This window comes from Polyergus mexicanus, unplaced genomic scaffold (assembly GCF_030449975.1).
Source record: "Polyergus mexicanus isolate NDT 795.1 unplaced genomic scaffold, iyPolMexi1.0 SCAF_18, whole genome shotgun sequence".
NCBI classification, from domain to species: domain Eukaryota; kingdom Metazoa; phylum Arthropoda; class Insecta; order Hymenoptera; family Formicidae; genus Polyergus; species Polyergus mexicanus.
This window is the reverse complement of record NW_027223338.1, coordinates 5,533,294-5,546,577: the sequence shown is the minus strand read 5'-3', so window position 1 is coordinate 5,546,577 and position 13,284 is coordinate 5,533,294. Positions and strand designations below refer to the sequence as shown.

Below are 13,284 nucleotides of genomic sequence, written 5' to 3'. Positions count from 1 at the left end.
TACATAATACAATATATGTATATCTCTCAAATTTTTGTTCATTTTTATTAACATCAGACATTTCACGATTCAACGCGCGATACGCGAGTGTTATTAAACTATTTTTTTTTTTCGTAGATCTATTTATATCTATGCGCGCAGTTTACCTTAAATTAATAGAGATTTTTGCGCGAGCGCATTTCTAAACATATGCGCGAATATTATATCTACAATGAGGGATTAGCAAAACAATGCATCATTAATTACGACGGGGTAAATTAAGTTCCGTGGGAGCGAAAGAAGATTCGAAAGTATCTACAGCAACGAAGCGGATGCTTCTTCTCCCACGACCTTCGCCCTCGACCGTATTCCTTTGGCAAAACGACCTTGCACGCAAAGAACCTTGAATGCTAATTAATGACTTTCCGATAATGTACCCTTACAGTCGCCTCGAAGGAGGGGAGGGTGGGGGGAGATGATTTATACAATTCATGGAGGATCGACAACGCGATCGCTCGATCTTCGTCGCAAAGTTCAAAGTGATTTGTTTTCATTGCCGATGGAAACTGCTCCGGCATTGTCAGACATTAGACTCTCCTACGAGACGATGGTCTCAAATTGTAGCCGTCGGCTAAACTGAATGTTTATCTTCCACCCGGTAAACAAACGTAATTGCCAAAGGTAAGGTTGCAAAAAAGTCGTTGTTTTTTACTCGTTAAAATTTCAAGACGCAAACTTATTTAACGAAGGTTTATTATCGTTTTATCAATAAATATTTTATATTTTATAATCTTTTTGTTGTTTTTGGAATTGATTGAATTTTTCATTAAAATACGAGACATATATATATATATATATAACATGGACAAAATATATTATAAAAGCTTTAAAAAAAAAAAGTAGAATGGAGATGAATAATAAAAGTTTATTTTTGATTTTAATTTAATTCAAAGAATACCATAGAATGTATAAAGTAAATTTTTTTTTGAAAAATTGCATAAAAGAGATAAATAACTTTATACAGGCCATCAAATAATATCGATTTCGGGAACAATCGGAACGAGCGAAAGTTTGACGACTAGTATTACGGAAATACGAGAAATTAACCAGTCTATAGACTAGTTTATTTCGTCGCGGTCGTAACGGGACCGCCAACACTTCCGGATTCGATGCCGCGTACTTTTCCAGACGATCCCGTTTGCCGGGTGACGATTAACGGATCTCGGAACGAGAACAGAGGGAGAATATCCCCGAAGAACTGGGGGAAACGTCCCTGGCGGGATGACGTTTGCGGTTTCGCGACACCCTCGTTACCAGCGTCGAGCCTCGCCCTTGATTATTCCGGAAACGCGTAAACATCGACCGGTCGCGCTACCCCCCTCCTCCCGCCGTTCTCAACCCCTTCTCTGCGTGGGAGTGAAACTGTAAACCCTCCCCGTAAACATCCGTTTTCCACGCCGCACCAGTCGAGGTGAAACGTCATACCAACCGGTATCAATATTAACGCCGCGATATTTATTATTAACCCCTTTAGATAAATATATGAAGAGACAATAGCATCGGTGCTGTAAAAGAACACCCATAAGAGGGAGAAGGGAACTATATTATAAAATATTTTTAACAAGAAGAGAGAATATAGTAAACGTATCGTATGATCTTACAATTATATTTATGAGATAAAATAATTACGCAAGATTAATTCTCTAGTACCAGTTACTTTAATACCTGAATACGTTCTTAATGCTCGCGTAATGGCATACATATGAATAATCGAGCTTAATTAACTCGCGTTATAGCTGTAATAAAACATAACCGGGGATGTTTAACTGACCGAGGATAATTTAATTCACTATAGAATTAATTTCGATAACTCGCGCTCTCTCTCTGTCATCGAGCGACGATCGCCGAGCAATGGATGACGTAATAATATTTTGCGGCACGGCTTTAACTTCCGTCATCGCGAACGAGGTCACTGTAAAAAAACTCGAGAGTCAACTTTAATCGCCAATGGAGACGTGCCTCGCGAAAATTGTGTTAGCGCTCCGCGCTTACTTTGTTAGTTTGCAATTAGCTCGAGTTCGACCTCCCCTGCGGAAATCACGCGAATCGTAAACCTGGAAAACGCATATATCTAAATAAATTTATCCGCATCCGTCATTTCTATTTATTCGACTTTTCGAAATTCGAAAGAGCGCTACAGCTAGGAGATAAACAAATTTTATTTCAAATAAAACACATTTTAAAACAAAGTTATTATTTTAAAAAATCACAATATATTGTTGATATTATAATTATCCGATATAAGTAGTCTTATATAAACTGAAATATAATATATATATATATTTTCTGTTATTGTATATACGTATATTCATAATATCAACGTCACATAATTGGCAAAATTGCGTTTCATGTAACAAAGTAAGATCCACGAGAGTCGCTACTTCAGATACAGAAGCGCGCAGAACATATTCAATCTATTTTCCAAGTCCATTAGATGGACAATGTTGCTTATGATTATATCGTCGGAGGAATACCACAAAGAGGAAAAGGTGAAGGTGGAGAAGGAGAGAAGGTCGGTCTCGTTTGTCGCCATTGTGGCGGATCGCGAGAGAGGAGAAGTCGGGTCACGGCTTTACGCGGCTCAGCTTTCCGACGAAGACGACAACGACGACGACACGGACGAGAGCTCGCCGCAAGGTCGTGAAAGTTTTCACGCGCTTGTTTCCACGAAAGCCTGCTGTGTAAACAGGCCGACACTGCGACGATGTCGGGGATCCGCTTCCCAGCGTCTGGTCTCTCGTTGTAGTCCAACTCTCCCTCTCTCCCTTTCTCCCTTTCCTCTCATCTTCGCACTGGAGTCTAATTATAACCAGATGACAGATCCGGCTACGTTTACATCCGGGATGGTTGACGATGACGTGAAAAGTGCGGAGAAACGTCAAAATCTCCGATTTAGATCTTCTCGTTTTATACGGGTGGTTTTTAATACTTTTGGATATTTAAGAGATATCTATTGTATAAAGAATAATTTTTGATATTTTAAAAGTAATATGTGTATATATATGAATACATTTTATCAGATGGATAGAATATATTTATCATAGATCATGTTTATAATAGATTTAATTCACAAATTGGCTTTGGTAATTTTTGAATAAACTTTTTCGATTTTATACACTATATAGTTTTAAATGTTAATTAATTTAAAATAATAATAAAACGCCAAATTTAATTTATATAAAAGTACATTCGATGCGTGAACATTTATCCAATTTTCCTCTCCAACGATCTTTAAAAAAATCTAAATTCTTTACTAACATATCTTTTGTATATATACGAGAAAGTGTCCTTTTCTACTCCCATCTGTATAAAATTCTTGCTCGCGTTTAACGGAAAGCGGATATCGAATGGAGCACTTTGAGCATGATTTTAGAATTGTACGTCGTTACTCTTACATTCCGTTAAAGTTCCAAGCGCGATATCTTTCCTCTCCGTCTTTTTCTCTCTTTCCGGTGAGCGGTAGTTCCCCAAAGCGAGGAAACGCTATCAAAGACGCAAATCAGCTAAAGGATGGGAAAATACGCCAAAGAACCCTCCGTATAATGGTGAATACAGTGTATTCGGAAAGCGGAAAAGTAGTACGACGAGCAGATAGGGAAAATAAATTGTGATCCGGTATATAGAGTATGCTAAGCAAGAGAACAAAGCGCGCATAGGTCATGTCAGTCCGATTCCCATTTGCCGCGTATGGGAAAACGCTATGGCAAAACGAGGGACAAAAGAATCAGCGCAAGATCCTCCGCTCTTGGCGTGTCCGTCTAGAGAGAATAGATCAAAGAATGCATTTGTTTGTCTCGTTATTACGTTATCACCGTTCATATCGACGAAGATCGATATAACAGAATTATTTGCGTAATAAAATTCCGCGCGGTTGTTATTATTATTGAAATTGAATTTGCGTGGGTTTATCGAGCGCCGGTAATCTCGCCTTTCGAATATTATGCGTCATGATTGAAAACATGCGTGAGTGCAAGTCCGAGATATTTTTTTTTTTTTTAATGTATTTTTTATATACGTTATATAGGAGGTCTCAAAATTAACAGATGTTTTTTTAAGAATGGATTCTCGAATTAATTTAGAGACGATTTTTCCTTAGCGAAAATGGTGAGGCGTCAATAATTTCCAAGTTATATAAGCAATGGTAAAAAAAAAGGGGGGGGGGGCAAATTAAACACTTTGTAGAGTTGAAAGATTAACAAAGCCTTCTTCATTTAATTTCAGGTGCAGTTTATTTTAACAGAATTTTAATTCAAAGTTTAATTGAAAAGATGTATGACGGATTTTTTTTTTTTTTTTTTTTTTCCCCTAAAAATGAGATGAACTCTCTTGACACATTTTCGCTAATGAAAAATCCTTTCTAAAAATTGGCCAGAAAATCTGCTGTTAAAAGAATATTCGATGTTTTTTTTTTTTTTTTTTTTTTTTTTTTTTTTTAAGAATATTTTGGTATACATATATTATACAATTCTTTTTAATAATAAGTGAAATACTTTGAATAAATAACAATCCATATCGAAATAATTTTTCTGAAACTATTTCTTTCTTCCAGATTTATTCAGAATATAATTACCCGGCATCGATTTCTTATCCCCGACAATCGAGACGTAACACGTTACACTTTTTCAAACTCTTAGTGGATAAAATTATACCCCCTAAATTAGGAGAACAGCCCCCTCCTTACCCTACTAAAACATACTGACGCGATAGCGCGGATCGATTTTCCATCCGCTTTTTTTTTTTAAAGCAATGCTCATTTTTCAGACCTCCAGAGTTGAATGACATTCCTTCTGCATTTCTTTTCGATCTCCCCTTCTTCCTCCTGCTCTTTTCTACTTTTTTTTTTTCTACGGCGTCCGCGATTCTCTTTTTCGCGACTCTCGAGGCGTCGCGTCGGCGAAAACAAAGCGGATTCCCTCGCGTAATAAAGAGACGTCGCCTGGCGTAAAAAGACTTGACCGTTCGCTTTTTTTGCCCGTCATCTCCTTTGCGATTCAGTCTCACTCTGCTCTTTTCCCTTCCTTTCGATGAAAGGAAAACCTTTTATCAGAATCGGGGAGAGCTTTGACGATTTTATCGTCCGAGATATATAATTATAATTGCAAATAATAAAGTATCATGTAATATTTAAGAGTTTATAGTTCTTATCATTTTATTTCGATACATCCTGTATTTTGATTTTAGTGAACTTAAGGAAGCATCAGAATTAGATTATACACGTGAATTTTAAAATTGACACGAGAGCGATATGTTTGAAATCGCGCGATTCTGTGCAGACGTGCATTTAATAATCGCAAAAATAGTATGTCGCGAAAATTCGCGCGTAACCACTTTTAGCCTCGTCGTCCTTAAATATCCACCTTTCGTCACCGTCAGCCAGGAGGCGACCAGGTGGCCAATGGAAAGGAGTTTTCGCTTTTCGCAATCTCGCGGCGGCTATAATTCAAATCCAAACTTGTCCAATTGCCTGCACTCGTTGCATTATACCGCCGACTTAATCCAAAGTTTCGTCGTTGCCGGGGCTAAAGCGAAATTCAAAACGGCACCGGCGACGTCTGCGTGAAACGGCGACGATCCGGTGTTTCCGCGAGCGAGAAGCGAAATACGTGCGTGAGCGCGGATATTTTCCCGTCGCTTTCTCCGAGGGCGCGCAAAACCAGACAGCGAGAAAATTGCTTCGCGAAATTACCAATCCCATAAGCACGCCAGATGAGTATCCACGCTCGTCGCGACGAGAGCGGCGACGGAGAGGATCGAGATGAGAGGAGCCAACGAGTCGCGGCGGCACGCCGTGCATGCAGATTAATTCGCGCCTCGCGAAAGCACGAGCCAATTGCCCGTGATAAATTGACGCTCGACCTCGTGTGGCTCTCGAGATTAATAAACACTCGCGAGACGCTGCGTAAAGCAGTATAGAAATAATTATTTAAAAAATCCTGTTCCAATTAATAATTTCAATAAATTCGAAGAGACATACGTAATGACACGATTCTTGTATGGGGGCAGGAGAGCGAGAAAGATCGGTGAATATATACATTCTGAGAGTGATAATTCAGACTTCAATTATGCTTAATCATGAAACATGAAACAAAATGCTACTTTGTCCACGTCAAGTTACTTTTGTATCGATTCTCGCGCGCGGACACTCCATCGGATAATTAAAACGTATTTGCAACTGAAATAGTCGAGTTAAATAATACTATTGTATCTACTTTAAAATGTAAAACACTATTCATCGATTGAGAAAAAAGAATTACTCATCTATAAATACAAAGATATATCAAACATTCAAACGAAAATGAAAAATAAATGAAGTCGCGAGATGAGAATTTCGGAATATCGTGTGCACATGACAATCTTGATATAAATTTCACCAGCAATTTGATGATTAGAGTTTAGAAATGGATAGAAATAAAAAAAAAAGAGGTTTTATTTCAGCGAGGTGTTCAAATATCGCGGAAGTGATCGCCAAGAGTTAAATATTTTATTATCGGCCGTAGATTTTGGATCGTGACGAGACGGAAATCGAGAACGCGAACTCGATTGACCCTCCCGGATCAAATTAGCAATAGTCGGATTAATTATAACTCACCTCGCGCGAGATAGATTCGATCTTCCGCAAGCAAGAATCTAAATTCGCTCTCGCGCATATCGCGAATCCCCGAGAGAGGGAAACGAAACCGAAGCGAGTCCGAAGTGAAGAGCAAGAGAGGGTGGGTGGGAGGGAGGCTGTTGGAAAGAGAAGAATATAAGCTTCTTAGAGAGTCGGCAGATATATACAGGGACCTCGAAGCGGTACAATTATATCTCGATTAAGATTCAGGCATGAATTTCGCGCGGCTTCTCGCGTTTCATCTCTCTCTTTTTTTTTTCCAAGAGAAAGAAAGATACGACGAGGAGATTAAAAATCACTCGAGCGGGAGCTGAAACGCAACTTACGTGGAAATTTCATGTCCGAGATTAAATGCGGCTGCTGCTGCTGCTGCTGCTACTGCCGGCTACTACTGTTCTATATGATCTCGAGAACAGTCGCGCGATAAAAGAGTCGAGCGTCCGGCGAATGAGAGAGTCGAGATAATCCGACGGGAATTAAAGTAACTCGACTTTCGTATACGAGCGCGAAACGAGAGCGTGTTCTCCGTGATATGGGATTCCTGGATGGTGCGCAAGACGGGGAAAAAAAAAAAATGTTTCACGAAGGGGGTCGTGCTCTCCCTCTCAGTTTCACGAAATGGGCCAATACTCTTCCCCTTCCTCCCCTTCTTTTTCTCTTCTTCCTTAAGAGAAAGACAATTTCTTCGGTTGTTGCTCCGCTTTTCTTATCGCTATTTCCTTCCGTTTCTCAACTTACACACCTTCTCCCGCATGCGCGCAGTAAAATCGTCCGCGAAATGCGAACTTTTACGCGCCTTACGTAAGCGTGGTCGTAACATCTTTCGAAAAGTAGATATTCGTCGGACGAGAATAACGAGAAGGGCAAAGATATTGCGATTATCTGAGAAAAATACATCGCTGTTCTGAAGAAGGGAAAAAAAAAAAAACTTTTTCTCCGGATAAAATAAGACGCGTTCGACGATCCTATCCTGCCTGATACACATTATTAGCAGCAAAATTGCACTTGCGAAAAATAACAAGCTTTGACAAAAAGACACTCTTCATATGCGCGATTATATAAAATATAAAATTTATAAAATTTATTTATAAGATCCCCTGTCTCTTTTTTTTTTCGTTTCCATGTCATTCCAGTTTCAAGAATCGCAAATGAACAAAATGTTTACCGTATTTCCAACATTTATTGCAACAGCGGAAGCGCAAGAGCCGCGGGGGGGCGAGAATTCAATTAAGGACTTACCCGATACGTTTAACGTCCCGTAAAGCCAGACGCGAGAGAGCGCAAAAACCATCACGGGGAAAGGGAGGGGGGGGGAGAGAGGCTTTCCCTGGAAACCGACGGGGATTTGCGTCGTGTTAAATGTGCATTTGCCACTAGTACGCGCTACACCTCGCCGGTTAATCCATCGACGACGTCAAGTCCATAAAAAAACGCGGTGTCGGGTATAACGTAGAATTCTCTATATGTGAAGGTGAGGTTCTAAAATATTGCTTCCAAAAAATATGATCGAGATTAACAATAATGCAAAGAAACGACTCAGGGGTCTCGTCTTTGCAAGATAGACGCAGTTTCGTAGTTGCGTATCTCCCTCCGAGATACGGTCGTAAATTGAGAAACGCTGCAGCGGAGCAGTTAGTCGAGATTAAACGCAGGCAGATTGGTATTGGGTATTACGCAACCCGTTACTCAATGCGACGACAATGGAAAATGATTAACAATCGGTGGCCGCATCGCGCGGCGTTTCGTATTTATTGCCGTTTCGCGGCACGCGATGAAACGGGGGAAACGGGGTGAAGAGTCTTATTATCCGGTGAACAATTAATTTCGATTCTGGTTGGCTCGATGTCAAAATAATTCGCTGACGCAAGTTACCGGATGCGCGGGCCATGTCTTTATCGGATCGCGATTTAATAGCGCGCGTGCGCGAGTATGGACGAGCGACGAAGCGAACCTTCGACCGCGACTCCTGAATTAATTTTATCTCGACGTATTTCTCGAGGGTGCTCCTTCTATATCGCAGCGAAAGCGATATTAATCATCCGATACGCTAATTGCACGTCCGGCAGTTACGAATAGTCAATGATGTAGTATCTATGCGATACTGCATTTAGGAAACAATATTAACGACGCTAAGCAACGGGGGGACATATATATCTCGATAACGGTGAGCGAAACAATGGCGTTCAAATTCAATTAACCTAATAAATTTACTTGGAATGTCTCAAAAAATGCGTAATTTATTTTTGTAAAGGAAATTAAGACAATCGCGAGTTTAATATTAAATACGAGCCTATAGACAGCCTACAAATACATCGAATCAAATGCAGTCGCTTAGAATTAGACATAAGAAGGAGGCTTTCCAACATTAACTGTTTTCTAGCGATATATTTTTCAAAATTCGAATTTACGACATTTGAAAATCTTGTGTAAAGATTTTAAGGAATTTAGTTTTAAAATTCCTTCAATTCCTACAGATTTCAAGGGTGATTAAAATTCTGCGGGGTCTTTTTCATGCTCTCGGTAAAATAATCGTATGTAATGGGTCTGTGGAAAGATGTAATGAAATCCATCATCTCGTTGGCTATTTTCAGGCTATGGTGTTAACTTTCCGAAATATATATCGTCGCGAGAGGAATGGCAAGATACGTGTCTCCAATTATCCGTAATGATGTAAAATCGCGCTAACAGCGATAACGGGTCGAGCGCGCGGACGCGCGACAAGGTCGGAGCACATGTTCCCTATTAATAGTCGCGCGGCGTTTTTATCGCGTCGTGGGTGCACCACGAGGACCTTGGGGAAGCGAGGATGGCGAGAACGACGAGGAAAGGAGATCCCGTGGCAAATGCACTCTCTTTTTTAACGGCCGCATCCGCTTTCGAGACAATACCCAAACGGCAACTCTCTCTCTCTCTCTCTCTCTCTCGCTTTGACTATTCGCGCTCGGTCGACTTCCCTCTCTATTTACATTGCTCCCGAGAAGCGATTATTCTTATCACCGTTTATACTTGTAACGCCCAGCTGTTCGCGTCGAGCATTAATGCTTTTTATCGCGCACGATTTAACCGTCGATAAGATGTAACGTGTAACGAGTTTCGTCGCTCGAGAATTTTTATTCTTCTCGGGCGAACACCGGATTTCCGCCATCATCGTTTTCTCACTTTATCGAATCAGATGACCTTTGACCGCTCGTAATTGTAGAACTATCGGTGTCTTGATAAAGAAACAAGCCGTTACATTTCTTACATCAGTTTGTCTTTCTGCAATTTGCTATTATTAAAGAGATTATTATATGTCTTGAATACTTTGCTATATTATCTCATTTCTATAAAGAGATATTAAAAAATATTACGATACAGTATATAATAATGCTTTTTGCTCCTTCAATCCTTTCGTAGCGATCGATAATATTTTTAATGCAACGATCGTACGCAGTGACGTTTTAACGACGAAGAATCGAGAGACTCGTTGCGTCACGTGCTAAGTTACCGTACGCGAGAAGAGAAGCCGCGTCAAAGGAAAAGAGTTCCGGCCAGCGGATAGAATCGCGTGACGCGCTTTAATTGAAATTCTTTTCCCATCCGTGCGATGCGCTCCATTCATGTTCCATCGTACCGTATAGATCACGCGAACGCGGGTCAAAGAAGCTGCATGTACCGTACACGGTGTTATCCGTAACGCGGCAAATATTAGAACACAGTCTCTGATTTATGTACGTCTACATATTTGCGGGTACACATACACACACGCGTGCGCGCGCACGCGTATCAATATTATATGTATGAGATTCGCACGATACGCTTTAATATTTTTTTTCGCGCTTGCTTTAATCCACCGGTGTTCGTTCTCGCGTTATTTGAAAGCATCGCATTTGCAACGATAACTGGATATTTCCACTCGCTCTTGTGGCATGTAATCTCTGTCCCAGTGGATGTAGAACGAAATAAGAATTAATCACGCTCGATGCGTGTATGCTCGTCATGCTCTATTTATTTAAAACACGATTTAAAAAAAAAAAAAAAAAAGTGAGAACAGCCGGTTCACGTTGCTACATCGTGGAGATTATTATCGTTACAGTAATATCGTAATTAATTAACGTGTTACTATCACGTACATTCGAATACAAATTATTAATGCCTGTGAAGAACAAACCAGATTTACATCCGCGCTATTGAAAACGTAACAATACCCCAGAATAACATCCAATGGAAACTCAATAAAAGCTCTCTAGCGTGATGAGCAATTGCCGAAGAAATACAGGTTTTTTTTTTTACATATTATACGAGCTACGATCTGATAGTAGGAAGGTTTAAAGGAAGAGAAGGAGGGAAGGTACGCTTTGAGACAAGACGGAAAAATCTCGGCAAATGCCGATTGCTTTTAATTGCTCGAGTGCTCCGTTTATGTATTTTACATTAACTCCAACCACCCTCCCGATGCCCAGAGCGTGTCTTTCTGTCCCTTCCCGTTCCCTCCGTCTCCCGTTTACCATGATACTCTATTATTCAGGGCAGTTCTCGCGCGTACTCGACGGATCGAAAGAGATAACAGCAGGATATCCAATTTATCTCCTCCACGGGGGAAAAGGAGCGCGCTTTGACGAGCTTCTACGATTGTAATTACAATTAAACGCTCGGTACTTGGCGGCGAATTTCTTATAGGACGTGCGCAGGATTTCCGCCCGAGTGCTCCGTTCGATGGCTCCGTCCCGTTGACTTTCTCGCGACGAGAAGGAAGAAAAAATGCGCGCGTATATCAGACAGTTGGAAAAATTTGACGCCTCGATATCGCGATAGCGTTCCTCGGACGTGACTAAAATTCAGTGCGTCGGTAAAAGCTGTCCACGTCAAACGTCATGTAAATTTGGCCCACTATATTCATTCGGTTATTCGCTCAAATAAATATAATAGTCGCATTAACATAATTATTTATGCCAATTTTGTCTCTACATTCACGAATATATTCTGTTAGAATAAATATAATTTAGCGATTTTTTTTTTATTTCGAGTTATATAATATTATACGTGAACAATATATACGTGTATATACTTGGAAATAAAAGAAATAAGAGATCGACAGATCTTGGAGAATCTTCGAGAAGCCACATTTCCAATAATTTTTCTCGCGGCTAAGTATTCGCGGTCGATCCTCTCAAACTTTTCGCCCGCGTTTTTTTTTTTTTTTTTTCGTCGGCGTTTCAATAATCGTGAAACTTGAGCGTATATTTCAAAGCCGCGGGTATTCGCGGAACTTTCGATCGTCGATCTTCGAATTCTGATATTCGCTCATGAATACAGCGCGCAAATATTCTCCGTACGAGCGACGAGCGGGCAAACGACAAAAGAATCTCGAATGCGCGTATCGATCGAACAAAAGATCGATATAAGCCGCGGAAAGAAGGCTGAATTACGGAGTTAGTTACGGACGTATGGTAGAGAGTCGCGTCGTTCGACGAATGCCAACGAGAAAAGGCGATTTGCAGATCAGTTCGGGTTACCGATGACGGTCATTCCAACTATCTAATGCCCCCTCGGACGAAATAAAGTATCGCTCATGCACCGTAAAAAAGGCCGCCCCGTCAAAACAACCTAAATAAAACAAAAGTGGTCTGTTTTCTAGAAATATTACGTACAGAAATGGGCATATTTCAAATACGGACTAGTAATAATTATTTAAATAATTTCGTTTAAATATGAGTTTTTAAATATTTCCTTAAAAAAAATTATACATAATAGATACAGTACTCTGCGTTGATACCACTGCTTTTTAAAATTTGTAATATTTAAAATTATAAATTATAATATAATAACTAAAAAGGAATCAAATATTGCTCTTGTAATATATAGTAATTGAAATATTCTACTTTATAAGGTTCATATATATATATATATATATATATATATATATATATATATATATATATTATATATATATAAAACTGTATACTAAATATTATTTCTATAATTATTTCATACGTTATTCAGTGAGGAAAATAATTAGAGAATATAAAAATATTTTAATGTTTATGTAATGAGAGGTAATTATATTGTATTAATTGATTACTTAGTATCTAACGAGATAAAGTGCATATTTAAACTATTTATTTCTGATCCTGATTAAAATCAAATGAATATATACTTTAAAAATAGGATTTTAATTAATATATAAATTTATTAAATATAATATATAAAATATTAATGTACAAATAAATTATTATTTCCCCTTATATTGCTCTCATTGTATATAAATATGACATTAGAGCACTCTTATTTATATCATGTAAAATGAAGAAAATGTTCCTGCTAAGAAAATATGATTTGAACTGATTAACATTCTTGGCGCGTTTCTCTCAATTTCCAAGAAATCTTAGTCAAATATTATAATAAAGATATGTCTCGCAAACGTAGACTCTCTCGATTGAGATCGGATCGGAAAGTTAAATGAGAGATTTCCAGAGACGAGGGTAATATAATCAGCCCTTATCAGTGCAGCACTCTGCAAATGAGTTGAATAATTGAAGAAAAAGAAATAGTCGAGAATACAGACTTACCGGGATAGCAACGCAGTCTTCGAGTTCGGCGAGGGGCGACTCCGAGCAGAAGGTGCCCTCGGTGAGGAAGGGTGGCCGGGGAGGCGG

At 39.4% G+C, this 13,284-nt stretch overlaps 1 protein-coding gene across 1 annotated transcript in view; it reads right to left on the bottom strand.

The window, feature by feature from the left end:
- Pxb (pxb) overlaps nucleotides 1–13,284 on the bottom strand; it is a 354,537-nt gene that overhangs the window by 64,366 nt on the left and 276,887 nt on the right. Inside the window, 1 exon segment of the mRNA XM_070310439.1 lies at nucleotides 13,198–13,284. Within this exon segment, the coding sequence (XP_070166540.1) occupies nucleotides 13,198–13,284 (87 nt within the window).